Consider the following 23004-nt stretch of genomic DNA (forward strand, 5'->3'; position numbering starts at 1 on the left):
TTCCGAATATTCCTGTAGGATTGCAGAATAAAAGAAATAACTGGTCAATGTCTTAAGATATCAGCTTTATTCTGCTCACCATTCTAATCTTCGCAGCATAAAGCCGATATCTTAAGGCAGTAACTAGTTATTCCCTATATATCCAGATCCCTCATTTTCAGGAATATATGATATACAGTAGAATCTCATTGGCTCGAACGCCCAACGGTCGAACTTACCGGTATTCTCGAACCAAGAACAATGTCCCGATTTGTTCCTCTATTAAACCCTTTTATTTTGGTGCTGATTGGTCGAATACCCCTAGGGTCGAACAGGTTTCTCTCGAACCAGTTTATTAGTCCGAACTGTAAAATTAAACATATATAGCTCGAACGACTAAGTCTATCCGAAGAAATAAAAACAAAAAAAAATATTTATTTACGAATTTTTCATTGACCCTTTCACGTCGGTCACAAAGTAAGTTAATATAAATTCGGAAGTGGACGAATTAATCCTAGATCATATGCCGGCTTCTCATGTTGTTTATTTAGCACCTATCGGTAATTATCTTTCTAGTACAGATAATAGTACTACGGTAATCGTGAGCTGAATGAACCTTGCATGAAACACCAATCAATTGGTGAGCCTAGTTCGGCCTCGCCGGTTTACTTTAATCATTTTAATCGCTACTCTACGCATGAGCGTCGGCATATTTTGTTTTTAACTTGAAATACAGGAGAGATCAATGTAATGTAGTGATTACAACAATAAAAGGTAAAGGGCCTCCGCCTGTGCTTCATGCACTTTCATTCTTTTCTCAACGTTATCAATATGTCGCAAAAGATTCTACAACAGCATAATAAAGAACGATTTTTTAAATTAATAAATATTTATAAATACAGACTACCAGTGTGTTTGTTATTTGTTTATTCAACGGTGATAAATAATAGTTACAAATATGTATCTCATCCGACATTTGAAGGCGACTTCGTTACTCATGAGTCAATCGGACCATCTCGCCCAAGCCATCTTACGGAAATATGCGAGGTTTTCCCGATTGATTTTTGTGTTACAGAAGCACCCGACAATGGCCGAATGCATGGTTCGAACTACCCGATGGGTCGAACAGACTTTAATGCACCGACAGTGTTCGAGCCAATGAGATTCTACTGTATATGCAAATCATAATTTTTGTATCCATGTTTTTCTTCTGCATTGATGTAACCACATGTATTGACAAATCTTTAAACACCTGCTTATAATAACAAAAACAGACTTCATGAAGTCGGACCGGCCTCGGTGGCGTCGTGGCAGGCCATCGGTCTACAGGCTGGTAGGTACTGGGTTCGGATCCCAGTCGAGGCATGGGATTTTTAATCGCGATACCGACTCCAAACCCTGAGTGAGTGCTCCGCAAGGCTCAATGGGTAGGTGTAAACCACTTGCACCGACCAGTGATCCATAACTGGTTCAACAAAGGCCATGGTTTGTGCTATCCTGCCTGTGGGAAGCGCAAATAAAAGATCCCTTGCTGCCTGTCGTAAAAAAGAGTAGCCTATGTGGCGACAGCGGGTTTCCTCTAAAAACAGTGTCAGAATGACCATATGTTTGACGTCCAATAGCCGATGATAAGATTAAAAATCAATGTGCTCTAGCGGCGTCGTTAAATAAAACAAACTTTACTTTACTTTTCATGAAGTCGGCCCACAATGTTTTATAAGACTGGTTCCAGAATGTTTAGTTTAAAGGGACAGATCCTAGTTTTTAACACTAAGGCATATTTTTCACCTAGAGCCTAGTGGCAAGTCGTAAACATGGACACAGAGTGAAACAAGAGTCTGTGGCAGCATTGAAATACCCTTTCAAAAAAACGCGACTCCATAACCGTTACTTCTCAGACGCACATGCGTATTAGAAACACCAGAATGACCAGAAACACTTTGGCTGTATGGAAATGGATAATTTAAACAATAAAATACCAGTTAAGTTTGACTTCAGTGATAATAGTGAAAAATATGCCTTAGTGTTTAAAGTAAAGTTTGTTTTATTTAACGACGCCGCTAGAGCACATTGATTTTTTATCTTATCATCGGCTATTGGACGTCAAACATACGGTCATTCTGACACTGTTTTTAGAGGAAACCCGCTGTCGCCACATAGGCTACTCTTTTTACGACAGGCAGCAAGGGATCTTTTATTTGTGCTTCCCACAGGCAGGATAGCACAAACCATGGCCTTTGTTGAACCAGTTATGGATCACTGGTCGGTGCAAGTGGTTTACACCTACCCATTGAGCCTTGCGGAGCACTCACTCAGGGTTTGGAGTCGGTATCTCGATTAAAAATCCCATGCCTCGACTGGGATCCGAACCCAGTACCTACCAGCCTGTAGACCGATGGCCTGCCACGACGCCACCGAGGCCGGTACCTTAGTGTTTAAAAACTAGGGCATCTCCTTTTAAGAAACTAATCATGAACTATGTAACTGATTTGTCCACTGTTTTCGGAAAATGATTTTCCCATTTAGTAAACTTGTTTTTTAATATCTGGCTTTAAGTTTTCAAGGGTCATTACCAAATTAGTCAATTGTTAATTTTTTTATACAAAGCGGCTACAAAATTTAGTCTTTTGCTAATAAAAATATTCCTTAAATTAACCACATTTTAACCATTTACAAGGAAATTGGCTAAACCAAAATGTGTTCCAGTGTGAGCACTGAGTTTTATGCTTGTTTAACTGTGTTTTCACAAAAGGATACAACCCAGTATAATGGGAAGACAGTATTTTCCCAGTTCAGGTTGCTGAGCCAGCTCACGAAGTATGTGACCGTTCCACACAAACCGCTGGTCAGCCTGTGAAAAAAAAAAAAAAAAAAAAAAAAATCTGTTAATAAATTAAAAGAATTAGCATTTCAAAGATATTTACAAATCACAGATGTATAATCTTAGGTAGAAACAATATATATATATGTTGTACAAAACACACTTTAATGAAACATATTTTAGTTTCTATACATAAAAAACGCACCCTGGGCCCAGTTGTTCAAAGCATAGATAAATATTAAACCCGGATTAGTCTAATATTTTCCTTTCAATAATTTTTTCACAATTACAAAATAAACTTTAGATTTGAAGGAGTTGTTTTGTTTAACGAAACCACTAGAGGACATTCATTTATTAATCATCGGCTGGATGTCAAACATTTGGTTTCATTAGTAGCAAGGGATCGTTCATATGTACCATACCACAGGCAGGATAACACACACCACAGCCTTTGATATACCAGTCATGGTGCACTGGCTGGAACAAGAAATAGCCCAACCGGCCCACCGACGGGGATCGATCCGAACCGACCGTGCATCAAGCAAGCAATTTACCACCGATTTGATTAGATTTGATTATGTATGTATATCTTTGCTTGTTCTAAATCAAGTTTCAACATCATGTGTTCATTTATTATTTGGACTGATTCAGTTCTGGGTTTTGATAGTTTTGTTAACCACTAGTTAAGCTTTTTAATTGCAAATTTTGAAAGCAGCTGGCAAATTTTATTTTAGTTTGGAAAAATAATTACATGTAATAATTGACTTCTTTTTTTAACATAACTGACAATTTCTGCAAGTTTTGAAGTTTAATAGACAATTTGGCAAATTGTTTTGCTCACCCAGAGTTAGCCCCAGAACAACCAGTCCCTGTTTTCCAAGCCAAGGCTCAAAGGGGAATAACTCTTTGGAACTGACCATAAAAAAAATTGATCTCCAATTGCTGCTGCATGTTTACAATGGATGAAAAACCCACATGTAGATGAAACATATTAACACATATCACAATGGTGGGGGGAGAGAAGGAGCAGACAAAATAATACATCTTTAGACATGTAGAACCATACATGTACATTAAAGTAAATCAGTACAATCTGTTTTTTCTCCAACAATCCTAAAACAATTGTATACAATTTGTAATTGTTTAATATGGTTCCATTCTCTTTATTATTGACTAAATTCTATGATATTCTATGAGCTTTGAAAGGATTTTCCAGGACTTTTTCAGGTTTTTGAAGGATGTTTCTATAATCACTAACACAAACTAATAACACAACAAATTTATATTTTTCTGTGAATTGCAAGTCTTTCTAAGTGTTATTTTAAATTGTTAAAAATTAATTAGCAAGCTATTTTCATTTTGCATCACTCTTCAAGACACAATTCAAGATTCCATGAATTTTCAAATCACATGACTTTCATGAATGAATCCTGTGAAATATCAACAAATTCCCCCAAATGGTAAAATTGTAGAATACACGAATCATTTTCTTTTTTATAAACACTTAGCCTGACCTCAAACAAATGGCATTTTCCCTGTATGTTAGTAAACAGTCAATGGGATGGCTAAAAATCTTCTTATGAGCAGTCTACAACAGGGTTTCTAGAATTCTTTATAAATCCACTAGCCATGGGATCAGTAATTTTAAAACTTTACTAGCCCTACTTTACTTTATTTTATTAAATAATAGTAATAATCAAATATGTCACCTAAAGAGGGAGATAGAGCTTAAAAAGACTAACATTAGGGGTTGGAGTGGGATCAATATATTCATATTTACAAAATAGACTTAATTGCAACATTTGACAAAAGACAAAAACATTTTCACTAGCATGGCAATTGTAGTTATTTACTAGCCCAACGTTGAATATCACTAGCCACGGGAGTGGGGCTACCATAATCTAGAAGCTCTGTACAAGGTACAAACATAGGGGGAAAATGCCATTTGACTGACGTCAGGATAAGCGTAAAAGAAAACTCTGTATATTAGAAAACTCACTCGCTCATGAAGAGCCAGAGACTGGAAGTCCGGACTGGTGTTACTCAGTCTCTGTAACGTGTGACTGAGGTCAAAGGTCGTTGAGAAGTAGAAGTGCTCTGTCTTCAGTACATGTTCTGTCATTGAAACATATGTCCTGTTGTGCACTTGCTGATATACAAAAATATATTATATATTATTTAATGCTGAAATCAGAGAAGAGACCAACAGTGTGTATGGCTTAAAAATCGAAAGGTGAACAATAATCTGCTCTCCTGAAATTATGTAGGACAGCAAGTGCTCTCAAGTGTCAAATTCACAGTAATGTTTCGTAAAAAATAAATTTGCAATATCAGTGTATGATGAAGCAAGCAGTTGTTCACCCACATGAAAAGAACGTTTATGCGAGCATATGGCACAGCAACATAAGCAATTGATTTAATTCATGACTGGATAAAAAAAATGAAGGCACATTTTACAAATTAAAATCCCTGAACATTCAAACCATGATCATAATCCGACCCATATTTTATTCTCCAATTATTAAGGTTAAAAACTTGAAAGCAGATACAGTGCATTGAATATTAGACATAGTTCTGGATTTCCTTACACCACAATTGCAATGAAGCATACAATTTATTTTCATGTTCAATCTAAAAGCTGAACTGATCTCAAAAAGAAAGAAAGACCACACAGATATTGAGAAGAAACCCGCTGTCGCCACTTCATGGGCTACTCTTTTCGATTAGCAGCAAGGGATCTTTTATATGCACCATCCCAGACAGGGTAGTACATACCACGGCCTTTGAAATACCAGTTGCGGTGCACTGGCTGGAATGAAAAATAGCCAAATGGGCCTACCTACAGGGATCGATCCCAGACCGACTGTGCACCGAGCGGGCGTTTTACCACTGGGCTAAGTCTCGCCCAAATCTCAAAAAGATGCAAACTCTACACTAGTGTTTTACCTAGCTTGTTTTAGCATCATGCAGATTGATGTCGTAATAGTCTAGCACCATCTTTGCCTTAATCAGCACCAAGTATTAGTAATTAATCAAATATCCCTGTTCTATATTTTGCCATTCATTTATTAAAGTAAGAACATTAATTACATTTATGTTTATTTCAATTTTTTATGAAAAAAAAGTGCCCTGAAAATGGAGAAAATGTCATCAAAGTGTTCACTCTACCATGCTGTGCCAAATTTCAAAAGAAAACACTCTAGTTAAATGAAGAGTAATTTTTCAACATTTCAGATCAAATCCAGTCTACTTTCAAGCTGAAAAATCACATTTCAGACTTATGGTTCAAGTAAGAATAACCTATACCTTGCCTTTTAACTTCACAAAGGCAAGACAAGACTTTAAAATATTTTTCTGGAGCAAATAACTACCACCAAAACTAACCCTCACTCACTAGGTATGCCTTTGTAAGCATAAAAAGATATGACACCATCATTCAGGTAATGTGTGAGACAAAGTACTCACCTGTCCTTCGTTAAGGTGGAAAAATGTTCTCTTGTATGAATGCATCTCTGTGTCGACAACCTGCCATATCGAGTGATTGTCGATCTCCCCGACCTTGATCTTCTTTGTAATCACTATCAAGTACGGACCTACAAAACAGGTGTTCAGTTTTATAGTAACTATAACATCGTATTACCCATATGGGCAATGAGATGCAGGTGAATATATTTTCTATCTTTCTCTAGGGAAAGACAGAAGCTATAATTCGCACTGATGTCATGACGTTAAGTTTGGTGACGTCATCGGTTTCCTAGACTGTCAAGGCTCTCATTGATGAGATTTTACAAACAACAGTGATTGTTTAGATAAATAAATTTAAAATAAAACAAATCAATGGCATACATCAATATTTATTTATTTATTACGTGAACTCTCTTGCTTACATTTGATTTGTGTACCTAAAGATAGCTTTTGACGTCATTGCTTTTCTTTTGTGACGTCATCAGTTTCCTCAGACTTTCACATCTTGTAAATTATATAGTTTGTGTCATGAAAGAAATTTGAAGTTTAAGTTTCTAAACTTTTTACACTATGGGTAATAAATACAATAGCCCACTCGATACTCAGAATTACGGATTATCTGTCCCTCATGAAATTTATGTTGTCAGTCACTTGCTAAAGCTCGTGACCGACAACATTAAGTTAATTAGGGACAGATAATCTGTAATTCCTTGTAACTCGTAAGTTATTGTCTATCTCATTAAATACCATTTTAAACAGGAAGTCTGTGGAATTACCGGTAAATGTCTCACCTACCATAAACCTTTTTATTGTAGTGATGACCATCCATTGGTGCAACTATAAATCAAGTATAACTGAGCTAGGACTTACAGTCTGTGACAAACTAAACTATATGCAAAACTGTAATGAAAACGTTGACACACTGTCGGAAAAGTACTAGTTAGTTCAGTTCAACTTTATTTCCATGCTTATATCCAATTAAGGTTCAAGCACGCTGTCCTGGGCACACACCTCAGCTATCTGGGCTGTCTGTCCAGGACAGTGGGTTAGTTGTTAGTGAGAGAGAAGAGGGTGTAGTTGTCTTACACCTACCCACTGAGTCGCTAAAACGTATTCTGGGTGGGAGCCGGTAGCGGGCTGTGAACTCAGTACCTACCAGCCTTATGTCTGATGGCGTAACCACGACATCACCAAGGCCGGTAGTACTAGTTAGTTATATGTTGCCTTTTTATTTCATAAAGGCAAGACAAATACAGTAGCTTAAAATATGTTAGCCATAAAGTTATAGGAATACAATCACGTTGTTACATTGTAAAATATTTCCATTAAATACATACCATATCAGTGTTTCTGCCAGAAAGAAATTTTTCAACATGGCACTATGGAATTGAATGCAACCACAGTCAACAGGGAGTATGGAGGCCTCCACACAAAAGAAAATGGGTTAGGTTTAGAGTTAGGATTAAGAAAATCATACATTACTGAGAGTAATTCATTTTGTCAAAAGGTTAACTTAAAAAACATAATCTGCAAAGAAATTTGGGTATGGCGCCATACCTGTTTTACCCTGTCAGAAAGACAGCATATATTTTGACATTTGAATATGTTTTGATCATGGGCGGATCCAGGAAATATTTTTAGGGGGGGACCAAAAAAGAAGGGCACATTGACTCGTCAAAAGGGCACCTTACTACAAGTTTTGATATTTACAATTAATATGAATTCCTACAGTTCTACGTCATAATATACTAGCAATAATGAAGTAAATTGGCGTCACTCGCGTTAGAACCTCAATGGGGCCCCATTGAGACTCAATAACACAGACACATATCTGCAAGCTTGCGCATGTACACGAAAATCTTGATTTCATTTATCTACAATATAATTATTGTTTACTTAAAAAAAAAAAAATTCTACAAACAAAAAGGGCACTTGGACATTTTGAGGGCACTTGAACAATTTTTGGGGGGGACGCGTCCCCCTGGTCCCCCCACTTGGATCCGCCCATGTTGATGTATTTCTTGTCTTGAATATTAATTTCAGTACATGCAGTGTGTGTTTCTTCTGATATTGGTATTTTTTATCATCCAAAATTACTTTTAATATTTCACTTTGGATGAAGGAAGGGAATGTTTTATTTAATGACCCACTTTTGGTTGAATTTCAGCCAAAAGCAGAATCTGGGTTCACTCTGCCCATTGCCAAATTAGTCTGCTGCTAATTGTTTTTACTCAAAGTGGCTGAAACATTTAGTCTATGGCTTATAAAATTGTGTTTAAATTCTCACATTTTTTTCAAGACCATTTTTTAAAACTGACTAAACTAAAGTCTTTCCAGTGGGAGTCTTGAGAATGCTACAATGTCACATGGAATTGAAAATAGTTTGGCAAAATCTAAAATAAAATATTACATTGTAAATTTCTGTATGAACACCAATTATTAAACATGAATGGGTCTAGGTGGCATGAACCATCAAAAATATTAACATTACAGAAACAAAGTTAAAGTTTCTTTTGTTTAACGACACCACTAGAGCATATTGATTAATTAATCATCGGCTATTGGATGTCAAACATTTGGTAATTCTGACATGTAGTCGTCAGAGAAAACCAGCTACATTTTTTCCATTAGTAGAATGTAGCAAGGGATCTTTTAAATGCACTTTCCCACAGACAGGAAAGCACATACCATGGAGACTTTGACCAGTTGTGGTGTACTGGTTGGAACAATTTAAGAAACAAAAACTACTGACTAAAGAAAAGCAAAAAGCCAACCTGCCACCAGTCTGATTATGCCAAAGATTCCGTAGATTGTTTTGGTTAAAGCTGATGCCGGAATCTGACCATCATTGGCTGAAAGAAAGACATTTGTTAGCAAAATATACATTTACAGCAACATTTATGAAAACATCATAATTAAAAAACTACACTATTAAAATCTGGGGAATTTAGAAATGAAACCACACCATTTTGACCACTGACATCACAACACATTTGTTGAATGAAGAAAAAACATTATTAGCAAGGGATCTTTTATACACACCATCCCACAGACAGGATAGCACATACCACAGCCTTTGATATACCAGTTGTGATGCACTGGCTGGAATGACAAATAGTCCAATGGGTCCACTTGATTCAGTGCAGGGCACAATATTTCACGCGAACCGACGTTCTCTTCTATAGTAGCCTGTTTTATAGTTCTGAGGAACTGGACATTTGTTGCTTGGGTTTTTGGTGGGGGGGTTTTTTTTTTCAGTCTGCTGTATACTAAATTTTACATATCATTGACAAATGGTAGCACTTATTTGTTATTTATAAAAGAAAATTATTAGTCTAATCATACACCAGGGAATGGGCATTTTTCCTCCAAATGTATCTATTTTGTTTCAGTACTCAGGGCCCTCAATAGTTTAAGAAGTAGCAGGCTACAACAGTGATGATAGCAGGGGGCAAAGTGGGGGGGTCTGGGGGCCCTCCCCGAGAAACATTTGAAAATTCGAACCTCTGAGATGCATTCTCATGGCCTCTGTTAGCGCAAATCAAGACAAATAAACAACTATTTTGGCACCTTGTTTGGATTCCTTTTGTAGGAGACTTTATTAAAGAAGAGAAAGCACTTTTTTTTTTACCATCAACGAAAAGTAGGCGGCGGCAAAAACTGTTTCAGGCGGCGATTTGCCGCCGGAGACCGGGTACTTTTGAGGGCTCTGAGTACTGGGCTGATATTTAGTTATTTTACAATAGCATTAACTTCCGCAAGCTGCACAGAGGTTATAGAATACGGTGGCCCGATGTCTGAGGACAGTGGTTTTTAGATTCGGGCAACTAAAAATTACTTTTTGCGATCCCGATGGCAAATGGTGAATAATAATAATAATAATAATAATAATAATAATAATAATAATAATAAATCTACAACGCTACAATCGTACGAAAACAAAAGAAACATTTGTATTTTGTTTTTACTTTATGTTTGAGCTAAAAATTATGTATTTAAATATAATTTCAACGTAACTTTGAGGTAACCGATCAGGTAATCCACAGGTTACGCAAATATAATTCACGTAACCGAACAATTGGTTACCTAGGTAAAAACCACGTGAACCGTCTTCCGGTTACCTCAGAATTCGAAATATTGTCCCCTGCAGTGAGATGCTATTTGGTATAGCACAATGTACGCTGTAACATAATAACACAAAAAATATATTAAAATATATATGCATTACCGGTAATCAATTGTTTGGTGAACATTAGCTGAATTTGTTTACCTGTGAGTGAAATTTCCTGCGTCACTCGGTCGATCACCAGCAGTTCATTCACTCCATCAACTCGCGGTTCGATGATGAATTTATCCGATGTGATATGACTGCAAATAAAGTTAAACGTTATAGTTTGGCTTATTTAGTAACACTACTAAGAACACATTAATCATCAGCTATTAGATGTCAAACATTTGGTAATTCTGACAGACTTAGTAGAAGGGATCTTTTGTAGATGAATGCACCATCCCACAGATACGAGAACACAAACCATGGCCTTTGATATACCAGTCGTGGTGCAATGGATGGAGCACTTTTTATTTCTCAGCCACATTCATTTCAGTAAATACTAATTATTACTTTAATTTTAACATATAACAATACATTATCAACTACTTAATATCATGTTTTTAATGAAACATTCAAGTGTTTCGTTTACTTTTATTACCGGAAGTTGTAGTATTTTATATCAAAATATTACGATTATAACATAGTGTATACTACAAAATGTTTCCGAATGAACATGGCGAAATGTTATGAAACGTACCAATAAATGTTCACTTCGCCTATTCTTAAAAAACTTTTCCCCTTTTCTTCTGGGAAGGGAGAAGTCACTTCTTCTACTTTTTCACTTCTAGACTAAGGCCTGCAGATATCTCTGACTGAAGCCACTTACAAAATGTATTTGCTGCCAAATTTGTCGTGATCACAATGGTGACTATGGGATGGTGCATATATAAAACATCCCTTGCTACTAAGGGAACAATTCCCCTTTATATTTCAGCAAACCGTTCAAAAATGCACCCAATACCTTGCAACCTTTTCTTTTTTATTTAATCATATGGGACATTCAAAATTCCATAGCACCAAAACTACACTCTGCACGCTACCGAGTCCATTCGGGCTGCTGCTGCTCCCTTGCACTTGCCAGTGCGGGAGGCACCCCTCTCCCACCCTGTGTTCAGATGTACATGGAGTGAATAAAATACCTGAATGAACATAATATGAACTTCAAAAACTTTAAAACATTGTCCAAACTGGCACTCTGACATTCACAGCTGGGTGAAATTTGAGTACATGAGAAACATTGCAGGTGAACCATTTTAATTCTTTCTTCCTTTTTTTAAATCATTTGCTACATGTATGCTTGTGATATCTCACACAACATAATGTTTTTATTTATTATTGTTGCCTTGCTATGATTATACTAGTTATATGTGGCTAGGCCAAAACTGATGCCACTTTTGGATTATTGCCCCTTCCTCTGTATATTTGAAAATACAGGGCTAGCTCTGGGTGAGCAAAACATTTCACTAAATTGTGTATTAAACTTAAAAAATTGTAGAAATCAAGTTATTTTCTTTAAAATATCAATTATTACATGAAATTATTTTGCCAAATTAAAATAAATTCTGCTTTTATAATTTGCAAATCCGAATTAAAAACTGCACGGCATTGCTGTTTGCAATTGCTATGTACAGGCAAAGGGTCATACTACTTTATTTTGATTTTGTGTCCTGTGCTAGTTTTTAGTAAACTAGTTTGAAATGGCAGTCCTCCTTGTCCAATTTGTCACTTGTGGCGGTGCAAGGATGAAATCTCCAGTAAATGATCTCTGTCCTATACATAATACTGGCTACAGACGAGGCACTAGATAAGAGGTTCATGGAATCAACTACGATTTTGGACTCTGTATTGTGCAGGTAAACGGCCTTGATCATGTATTACGGTTTTGTCATTCAGATTTGGCATTAGCCCGAGTACTCTGACTGTAAGAGAGCTAGACGGACATTTGGACATAAATACGCTCTCATTACAGTCAGAGACCAACCTATGTATATTGTTGGCAATTACTGACTACCAAACGGTAGGCAAAGATTCCCGCTCTAATACCACAACAATCCTATGTTTGACGTCAAATACCTTTACATCGATCATTTTCGAGTTAACTGATACAAAAAAACAATCCACATATTAATCACTAATACACATGTATACTACAGAAAGAAATCCGACAGCACCCATATTTAGCTACGCTTCGTGACACTCCATCGCCATAATTACAAAGCTTGGCGATCTACTTCGAGACGTAGATCACGTGATCGCACACTGGGCGATTCTGCCTTGTGCAGCAGTTACAGGGGCCATCTCATACCAAGCGACGTTACAACATGGATTAGTTTCTTTTTGTGTTTCTGCGATGGAATGTGCATGCTGTAAAGAACGTTTTGAGGATAAAAGTGGACGGCTGCGTAGTCAGGAATTGCCAAAAATATACATAGCTTGGTCTCGGACTGTAATGAGAGTGTATTTATGTCCAAATAGTTTAAACAATATTTATTGCCTTCAAAATGCGGTTTGGGATTGGCCAACAGGCAAGAGCCTATATTAAGGCCTCTCCCTACATTTATAAATACAAGTTTGATACATCAAGATGACAGAAATAGTATAATAATTTAAATAAATTCAAATTAGCTAAGATGAGAAGAATGGAAGAGAGAGAGAAGAAAGGAAAAATAAAAATAGATAGTTGATATGATATTATTTAGTCACAGTTGGGAAGGGAGAAGGAGGAATAATGAATGGTTAGTTATCGAAACGTTTGCTATTAATTATAAAGTCTTGAACAGATTTAAATATAACACTATTTTCGTGGGTACTAAAATTTGGGTCACCAAATAATAAAGTCTTGCAATTAAGATTATGTCCAAATGTCCGTCTAGATCTCTTACAGTCAGAGTACTCGGGCTAATTTGGCATTTGCTGACGATGTCACGTACAAAATGATAATAAATGTTTTATTTAAAAACAAACGTTATAAAAAGTTCCTAAACAAATACCAAAACTAGCAAACAGTATACTACAGTTTTAAATATTATTGCACAGAATCATGATCAAATGTATGCGTGGTATCAGAATATCATAAAAACCACCCACTTACAACAAAAATGATTCGTGGACTGCCATTTTGTTGGACTGTGCAAAATCAATATGCTACGCTCTGCAAGCAGAAAATGTTACCGTCTATTTCTTTTTGCTGTAATTTCCTCAGCTGTAACGTGAGACCCATCGGAATACATTGTGTACTGTCCACGACATAGGAGACGAATTTAGGATACGTTTTCACTCTAAAATATAGGTGTTTAAGTATTGTAAATGTATGTGGTTACAAGCGTGTAAAAAACCACAACAGGTTTTGAAAATTCGGCCCATTAAATGTATACACAAAAGAAAGAAAGGCATTGTTCATTTGTTGGGCAATCGGAGATACGGCCATTTTCATGCACGCTAGATTTTTAGGACGGGGGGCGGGAGGTGGGGGGTGGGGGGCGGTAACACTGTCATGACTGACGGACGGACGAATAATTAAATAACAATTCATTAATAAATTGAAGGACGGACGAACGAATAATTAAATAACAATTCATGAATAAATTGAAGGACGGACGAATGAATGATTAAATAACAATGCATGAATAAATTCATTTGCGTTATAATTATTCGAGGCTAGTTTGATTCCAAATTATCAGACTTGTTGATGTAATGGTTAAACCATCGGACTAAAGGCTAGCTGGTAGATACTGGGTTCGCACCCCGATACCGGCTACTACACAGAGTGAAATTTAACGACTCAGTGGTTAAAGGGACATTCCTGAGTTTGCTGCATTGTAAGATGTTTCCGACTAATAAAATATTTCTACGATAAAACTTTCATATTAAATATATTTTCTTGTTTAGAATATCAGTGTCTGTATATTCAATGTGTTTCTGGTCGTCTTAATATTTGAAAGAAGCCCAATATAATAAAATGAAATTTAACCTAGTACAAATATTACAACGATCAGAAACACGTTTAATATACAGCTACAAATATTTTATGCAGAAAAATATATATGATATGCAATTACAATCGTTAAAAAGTCTCTGTTAGTCGATAACATCTTTGAAAATGCAGCAAACTCAGGAAAGTCCCTTTAAGTGTAAAGCTTGTCTCTCCTTAGCCACTAATCTACTATCATGGATAGATATCTAAGCCTACAGCCCAAATATCTGAGCTGTTTGCCTAGGATAGCGTGTTTGAACCTTAATTGGATAGAAACACGAAAATAAGTTTAAATGGGAAAGAAAATGATATTAGATTAACACCGATAGGTAATACGATATCTATACTTTAAAAAACAACACCACCATACGTGGAAACTATAGGCCTACCATTAAAACGACAAAACCATATTCCCATATCAAAATCATATCTCTGCACAAGGCTGAGTGGAAAGGATGTTCGACAAAGTCGTTATTATACTTCTATGATCCACTATCAGGTGTTCGACCTTAGGACGACCGCCACTCCTCCAGGAGATCCGTAATACAATGCATGTTTTTTTTTTTTTTTTTTTTTTTTTTTTTTATCCCTCCTGTATCGCCTGTAGGAGAACAGCCACTCCGAAGACTAGCTTTGAAAAAAAGTTTGATTTGTTTAACTAGAGAACATTGATTTATTAATCATCGGCTGTTGGATGTCAAACATTTGGCAATCTGATTAAAATTAGTTCCACTAGTAATTAACCAGTGGAGCTAATTTTAATTAGATTGAACATTTTGGTAATTTTGACATATAGTCTCAGAGAGGAAACCCGCTAAAAATAATTGTCATGGGTACCAAGGGATGTTTTATATGCACAGGCCAGCACATACCACGACCTTTGATATACCAGTCGCGGTGCATTGGCTGGAAGGAGAAATAGCCCAATAGGTCCATTGACGGGGATCGATCCTAGACAGACCGAGCATCAGGCGAGCGCATTACCACTGGGCTACGTCCCGCCCATTAGCTTAGAAAACTAAAACTTGCACGTTAGAACTTAATGGAATATATACAGCCGTGATGGCACGTACCCATGAATTACTGTAAAAACAGTGATGATGTCAGCACTGGTTGGCGTCAATTGTCTTACAATCAATTACGCCTCGTGCAAGCACTCTAGTAAGCGCTATATATACTCTTCAAAAGAAGAAACGCAAAACCACATTGTCGTAACATTTGGAGAATTGATTTAATTATTGAATGGTGAGTCCGATAATTACCACATGTTGCAGGATTGTTCACAATTCACTCTAGTCCATTGTGAGTAAGTGATAGGACACACCACCAAGGTCAAGGTCATCTGGAGTCAATACCGGGTGTGGCCTCCGCGTGTGTTGACAACTGCCTGGCACCGCCTGCCCATTGAAGCAACCAGAGTACGGATGACGTCCCGGGGGATGGTGGCCCACTCGGCCTGCAAGGCTGCTGCCAGCTCGGGCAGGGTCTGGGGCTGTGGTTGTCGCTGTCGGAGGCGTCGGTCCAACTCGTCCCATAGATGCTCAATCTCTCTCAAATCCGGTGATATCGATGGCCAAGGAAGGACATTAATTCTCTTTGTGTCTGTAGGAAAGCCGTTTGTGAGACGTGCTGTGTGAGGCCTGGCGTCGTCATGTTGGAACACTGCGTTGGCGTTGGCCATAACTGGAACGATGTGTGGCCGGAGGATCTGGTCAATGTAGCCCTGTGCATTCAGGTTGCCCTGCACGTGGACCAGGTCAGTTCTGCCAGTGTGTGAGATGGCTGCCCACACCATGACACTCTCCCCTGCCGAATCTGTCTCTCTTCCTGCACGCAGTTTGCCGCATTCCTCTCTTTCACCACGACGCCTATACACGCGACATCTTCCATCATGACGTCGGAGCAGAAATCGGGACTCGTCTGTCTCTGTCTGTCCACACCTGTCTCCATCGCAGTTGAGGCCATTGTCGATGAATCTCGCACCTCTGCAGTCGGAGTCTCGACGGTGTTGTGGTGTTAAGATGACACCTCGAACTGGACGTCTGGCTCCCTCTCCTACCTCACGTAGGCGGTTCCGTACGGTCTTGGTCGGATATCCTGCGCAAACCTGGTATTGCTGCGGCTGTGGAGGTGGCAGTAGTCCCAATCGTTCCCGAAGGTGGCGTACCCGGATGTAGGGTTTTCCCGGGGGTAGTGACCCGTGGTCGACCGGATTTGGGAGGTCACGTGTTAGAAATGTTGCTGGAAAAAAAGAAAAACCAGTATGGAGACTGGTTATTAAAAATTCACCATCTTTCATGCATTTGGCTTGTGTCCGTACGGATTCGCCTGCGTCTAGTCGGCCGATGCATTGTTTCTCTGCGGTTCACTGAGACGTGGCGATGTTGATTGTCAACTTCGGCCAGTTTCTAGAGGCCATTTGACACACCCGCATTTATACTGACTCTGTAATCATGTAAATACACGGGCAGAAAACGCACGTGTATGGTCAAACATGGTTAGAGCACGTGGCTGCGTTTTTTTGCGAATATTCACATCTTTGGAACTTATTGTACAGTAATGCTGTTTTTTATCGAATCGTAATTTTACGAATATTTTGGGGACATGATAATCGCCTTTTAATCACAAAGCGAGAACCGGTATGATTGCTGCGGGGATGAGAAAAATATTGGTACCCTTTTGCGTTTACTTTTTTTGAATTGTATTAAGTCGTACTTCCTTGTCATTTGCAAAACCACTTACGTCCACCAAAGGTAAGCAGCCACACAGTAGCGCTGGGAATGAAAGGAATCGGCCATCTCTCTCTCTCTCATTCTCTCATTTTCTCTCTCTCTCTCTCTCTCTCTCTCTCTCTTGAATCTCTCTCTCTGACATTTCTCTATCTCTCTCTCTCCTCTCTCACACAAACACATGATCTTCCCTCTAGATGTCCTCTTTTTCACTCACTCTTTACACTCTGTGTTGTCTTTTAACTTTTCTCTCTTTCTATTTTTGGTGTCTCTCATCCCTCTCTCTATTCTCTCTTCTCTCTCTCTCTCTCCAATCTCTCGTTGTCTCTCTAGTGCTGGGATCTCGTTAAACATCTGTCTCTTCATCTCTTCTCTCGTCTCTCTCTCTCTCTCACTGTCTCTCTCAACTAAACTTGTCTTTTCATCACTAGCTCTCTCTGTCGCAACTGTCGAAAGAGAACTGTCTCTCTGTCTACACCCATCCCACTCAACCCCTGTGTTCAACGTCTCTGTCTATCTCTCTCTCTCTCTCTCTAGTAATCTCTCTCTGGTCTCTCTCTCTGGACATCTCTCTCTCTCAACTCTCTCTTAGTGGAGCAGGTACACTATCTCTCTCTTTATTATTTCACTTCTCTTGTCATTTACTCGGAATTTCAGGCTTTTGTTCATTCAGATGAAGTGTTTATAATTGGTTGTGACAGTTAAGGTGACGCACCGCGATGTGTATACTGTTTAACGCCATTTTGGACGTCATGGCATGTCAGTCAGGAGAAAAGAACCTTGTTGCTGTGGGCGGCATTAAAATATTCAGTTCTTCCATGCATTAAGCTTGTGTCCTACCTTATCAAAATCGTATTGAGAGTATCCTGATGTAGTAAAGGTTTTGTCCCGAGACGATGCGCTTTCCGTTTACGATTTTCTATACGATTTCCCCAATTGACCCGACTCTGCGGGTTTTTAAGTAAATTGACGGGCGAAAGATGTATTTTATGGTCAAAGAACTCTAGAGAATGATCTAAGCGTTCTTTTTATGAAAGATTTGCCTGGTTGTAAACCTCTTCTTGAATCGATATTTCCAGCGAAGATTAATGCCGATGATCGATAGTCGCCCAGATACCACGTTTGCCCGATTTGCTGCGGGGATGAGAAAGTATTGGCAGTCAGCATATTACAGGGGGGCATTAAGTCGTAATCCTTGACTGGAGTTAAAAGACAAAGGACTTTGTGCGGGAGCGGTTGACACAGAATTGGGTGATGAAAGTTGTTGTAGTTTTGATTACGTCTCCGCACATTTTAATCAACGGATATTTTGGTGTGAATCTGGTTGATTTGACAGGTTGTTTATAAAACATGAAAGGTGGTAATTGTGATCAACATGCAGACGTCATTTGGTACAGAAAAAGTCCTTTTTTCACAGCTCTTTATACCGTGTTTCAATTTAACTTTTGAATTTTTTATTTCTGGTGTTGATCATGAAGACACTTCGCGGATTTAGCTTTCTTGGGTACATCCAATAGCCGTTGTATGGGCAAGTGGGATACACAGTAAACATCCAATCCATTCGCCTCAAACATAGAGAAACAACCAAAGACACACTGAAAAGGCAAAGACCCTAAAAAAGATCACATGGTTCAACCCCCCGATAGCAAGAATGACAGAGACAAACAACAGCGCGTGTTCATCAAATTGATATCAAACCATTTCCCAACGTACAAACAAGAAGATATATATATATATATTTTTTTTTTTTTTTTGTCGACAGATTTCCCTGATGAAGCCTGAACAGGCGAAAATTTGAATTAAAGAAGGATATATGATTTTTAAAGGAGGCTTGTGACTTTTTCTTTATATAAAAAAATACACACACATGCATTCATACAGACAGACATACAGACAGACAGACATACATATATACATACATGCATACATACATACATACATACATACATACATACATATATGTGTACATATATACATGCATGTGTACATACATATATCCATACATCCATCCATCCATCCATCCATCCATACATACATACATACATAGACCCCATGCATGTGGTTGAGTTAACGAGCATCCTTTTTATGGATGCCTCAACAGCTCAGAGCGCATCGTGGTTAATCTTGCAATTTGCGGGCGATTCGGTGCCACAGGTTCGAGTCCCAGCAATGTCATGGGACAATTTGTGAGGCCAGAAAGGATTTAATTATCCCCCGTGCCAGTGCGTTAATATCTATGTATGTAACAGTCAACCTCGACATACATACAATATATAGATATTCATACATCTATACATACTAGCCAGTGCCGGGTCTGTAGATTCTAAACTGTTGAGTCTCAGCTGTAGATTCTAAACTCTAGACTGTCAGATTCTAAATTGTAGGGTTACGTTCGTTTCTCACCCATCACTGCGATGCACACCACCGTTGTTTTGGGGCATTTTATTTATTATTGTTGTTGTATTGATTTGTTGTTTTTGGGGTTATTGGTGTGTGTGTGTGTTGGGGGGGGGGGGGGGGTTGTTTTGTTTTGTTTGTTGCTTTTTTTTTTTTTTGTTGCTGGGAGTTTAGGATGTTTTGATATTTTTTGCACACCTGTACAATAATAGCTTAATAAACATCAATAATTTGAGAAATTTTGTTTTTGTTTTTTAATAGTAACTTGTCTATAAGCATAGAAGTGATTTTAAAGGAATAAAACATTCCTAATTCACCTTTACAGAGCTAACTGTTGTTTTCTTTCCAACCACGATTTCCCTTTTGTCCTTTGCTCCAACCAAAATTAGTTTCTTTCCAGGTTACGGCTTGTGGTACAAAACTTTTAATTGAGGTGGAGACATGCAATTTTCTTTTCGTTAGGAATGTCTTCTCTTTGATTAGAGGGAAAGCCATCAGTCCTTTTAAATCAAAGTTCGAAAGATCATCACTGACGAAATGTTAGCGATTCTCGTAAACGAATCAAAACAACAAGGTCAATGACCTGCGTCCGATCAAAATATAAAAAAAATATATATAATAAAGGAAAAAGAAAAAAAAAGAGAAAAAAAATGAAAAGCAGAAAAGAAAAGAAAAAAATAACAATAACAAAACATTACAATAAGAAAAAAATCTGTTGACTTGTCAAACTGTTTTAACGTACGTTTTTTCTTAGGATGAAAACTGATGCGCAATGACTGGTTGCGAGAAAATTATTGTTATTTTGAACAGAGTGTGGTTTTGAAGAGAAAATAAGAGTAGTATGCGTGGCAGCTACGCGTTTCTTCTCTCCATCTCAATCAATGCATAAACATGTCTCCTTGTAATTGTGTCCGCTGTGTCACAGGTTCAATTATCGCCGGTGATATTTTATTGCTTTTTAATGGGGTTTTTTTGTGTGGGTTTTTTTTTTTCGGGGGGGGGGGGGGGGGGGGGGGGGGGTGATTTGGGGGGTGGGGTAGTTTGTGCGTGCGTGCGTACGTACGTGTGTGGGGTTTCTTTGTGCTTATCGTGGTTTTTCATGTTGGTGTTTACCGTGTTATGAGGTGTTTTTTTAGGGGGGTCCCTCAATCAGTGTCTCACCAAAGGTCTGTATTGCTCTGTCTATGGGAAAGTACACACAAACAATCTCTTGCCACTGTTCAGAAGAAAGAAAGAAACAAACAAACAAACAAGAAACAAACAGACAAAGAAACAAACACAGAAATGTTTTATTTAACGACGCTCTCAACACATTATAATTACGATTATTTGGCATCGTGCATATTATGGTTAAGGACAACACAATTAGAGATACAATGTAATTAGAGAAGAAACCCACTATTTTCGACCAGCAGGAAAGGATCTTTTATATGCACCATCCCAAAGACCGTATAGTACATACCACGGCCTTTGTTTAAGCAGTGGTGGCGCACTGACTGGGATGAGGAAGAGTTCAATGGGCCTACAGACGGGGATCGATCCTAGATCGACCGCGCATCAGGTGAGTGTTTTACCACTGGACTACGTCCCGCCTATTCGCTCGACAGACATTTATTCGTACGTGTATGCACAATGGGCAATGCAACCGTAGTTGGGTGGAGAGTTAAAAGTTTGTTTTGTTTAACGACACCACTAGAGCACTAGATATCAAACATTTGGTAATTTTGACATACAGTGTCAGAGAGAAAACCCGCTATATGTTTCCATTAGTAGCAAGGGATCTTTTATATGCACCATCCCACAGACAGGATAACACATACCACGGCCTTTAATATACCAGTCGTGGTGCACTGGTTAAAATGAGAAATGGCCAAATAAGCCCACTGACGGGGGATCGTTCCCAGACCGACCCGGGTGTAGAGTAATGGTAGGAAACATTCAATATATTTTCTCTGAACCCATATAACCGTAAATAAAATGTGTTGAGTGCGTCGTTAAAAAAAACCCAGTTCCTTCAATATATTTTCAAGTAACTATGTGTACTGTTTTGGGGGTGGCCTGTGGGGGCTAGTGATTAAATTATTTTAAATATGAAATGACGAAAGACCAGTTCCTCGGTATTTACTTGGATGCTGACACGCTTTCATTATATCAAGTAAATAGTGCCTTTGAAATGTATTGATTTATGCTGATTATACGAAAGTACTTTCAATAAGTATGACGATAATTGACTATGCATGAACGAGTCGGTTTGCCCATTTAATTACAAAAACAGACAGTGTTTACGTTAAGCAGCTGATTAAACTTAGGTTCAGACAATTTAGTTTGTTGTAAGAAAAGGCGTGAAAATACGATCGGAAGTAGTAAGTAGGTGGGGGGTTATAAAATGATAATTTTGAGTTTAAACAAGAAATTATTCATAATAAGTTATGCTTTAGTCATAAAACTGTTTACATGGGGTTGGACGTGGTAAAGCACTTGCTTGATGCGCAGTCTTTCTGGGATCGATCCCCGCTATTCTGACTATGGGATGGTGCATACAAAATATTACTTGCTACTAATGGGAAAATATGGCGGGTTTCCTCTTCAAGACTATATGTCAAAATTACCAAATGTTTGACATCCAATAGCCGATGATTAATAAATCAATGTGCTCTAGTGGTGCCGATAAGCAAAACGATGTTGTTTTTTTTTAATCATTAAAACTGTTTACTGTATAGTATGATGTTTGCGGAGGCCCGTGGTAAAGTCACCGACCGATTCTCAACACTAATTTCTGTAATTTGTACGCATGTAATGACTCGGAGTAAAAACAAAAGTATGACTGCAATGTTCTGACTACACAGACGAACCGAGTCTTAACCCCTCCCCCCTCCCTCCCCCCTCTGTCTCTCTCTGTGTGTATGTCTCTCTCTCTCTCTCTCTCTCTCTCTCTCTCTCTCTCTCTCTCTCTCTCTCTCTCTCTCTCTCTCTCTCTCTCTCTCTCTCTCCAACTCACCCTCTCTCGTTTAGAGGGTCGGAATGTAGCCCAATTGTGTAGCGCTCGCCTGGTGCGCGGTCGTGTATGTTTTAAAATTACAAAATTTTTTGACATCCAATAGCCGATGATTAACAAAACAAACTTTAAAGAGACAGACCGTAGTTTCAGTCCATGAAAATGCACACTAAGTTTAGTTAATCTACAAACCTGTAACACATTTTGGATAAAGTTACAATTGAGTGAAACATGAGTCTGTGACTTTGAAATAGTGAAACACCCTCTAAATATAAGACTAAAACTCGACTCCATAACTGTTACTTCTCAAACGCACGTGCGTTTTTTTAAATATGAGAAATGCCGTTTGTAATATTAAAATCACCAGCATGACCAAAAACACTCCGAATGTGCGGAAATGGAGAATCTAAACAATAAAATCTAAGTAAAGTATGATTTCAGTTATCAAAAATGGCTCTAATAGTCAAAACTATGCCTTAGTGTTTAAAAACCAGGGTATGTCCCTTTAACTTGTTTGACTAATCTTTGAGCCTG

General features: G+C 38.1%; 1 protein-coding gene across 1 annotated transcript in view; it reads right to left on the reverse strand.

The window, feature by feature from the left end:
• Positions 1–13505, reverse strand: part of LOC121388663 (phosphatidylinositol-3-phosphatase SAC1-like) — a 34078-nt gene extending 20573 nt beyond the window's left edge. Inside the window, exons 1-6 of the mRNA XM_041520104.1 lie at positions 13468–13505; positions 10536–10633; positions 9040–9117; positions 6266–6393; positions 4800–4949; positions 2737–2830 (exon numbers count right to left, since the gene is read on the reverse strand). Coding sequence (XP_041376038.1) covers positions 2737–2830; positions 4800–4949; positions 6266–6393; positions 9040–9117; positions 10536–10633; positions 13468–13493 — 574 coding nt within the window. The 5' untranslated portion in view covers positions 13494–13505. The remainder of the gene's footprint in view (positions 1–2736; positions 2831–4799; positions 4950–6265; positions 6394–9039; positions 9118–10535; positions 10634–13467) is intronic.
• Positions 13506–23004: the final 9499 nt, after the last annotated feature.

Source organism: Gigantopelta aegis, chromosome 14 (genome assembly GCF_016097555.1).
Source record: "Gigantopelta aegis isolate Gae_Host chromosome 14, Gae_host_genome, whole genome shotgun sequence".
Classification (NCBI taxonomy): domain Eukaryota; kingdom Metazoa; phylum Mollusca; class Gastropoda; order Neomphalida; family Peltospiridae; genus Gigantopelta; species Gigantopelta aegis.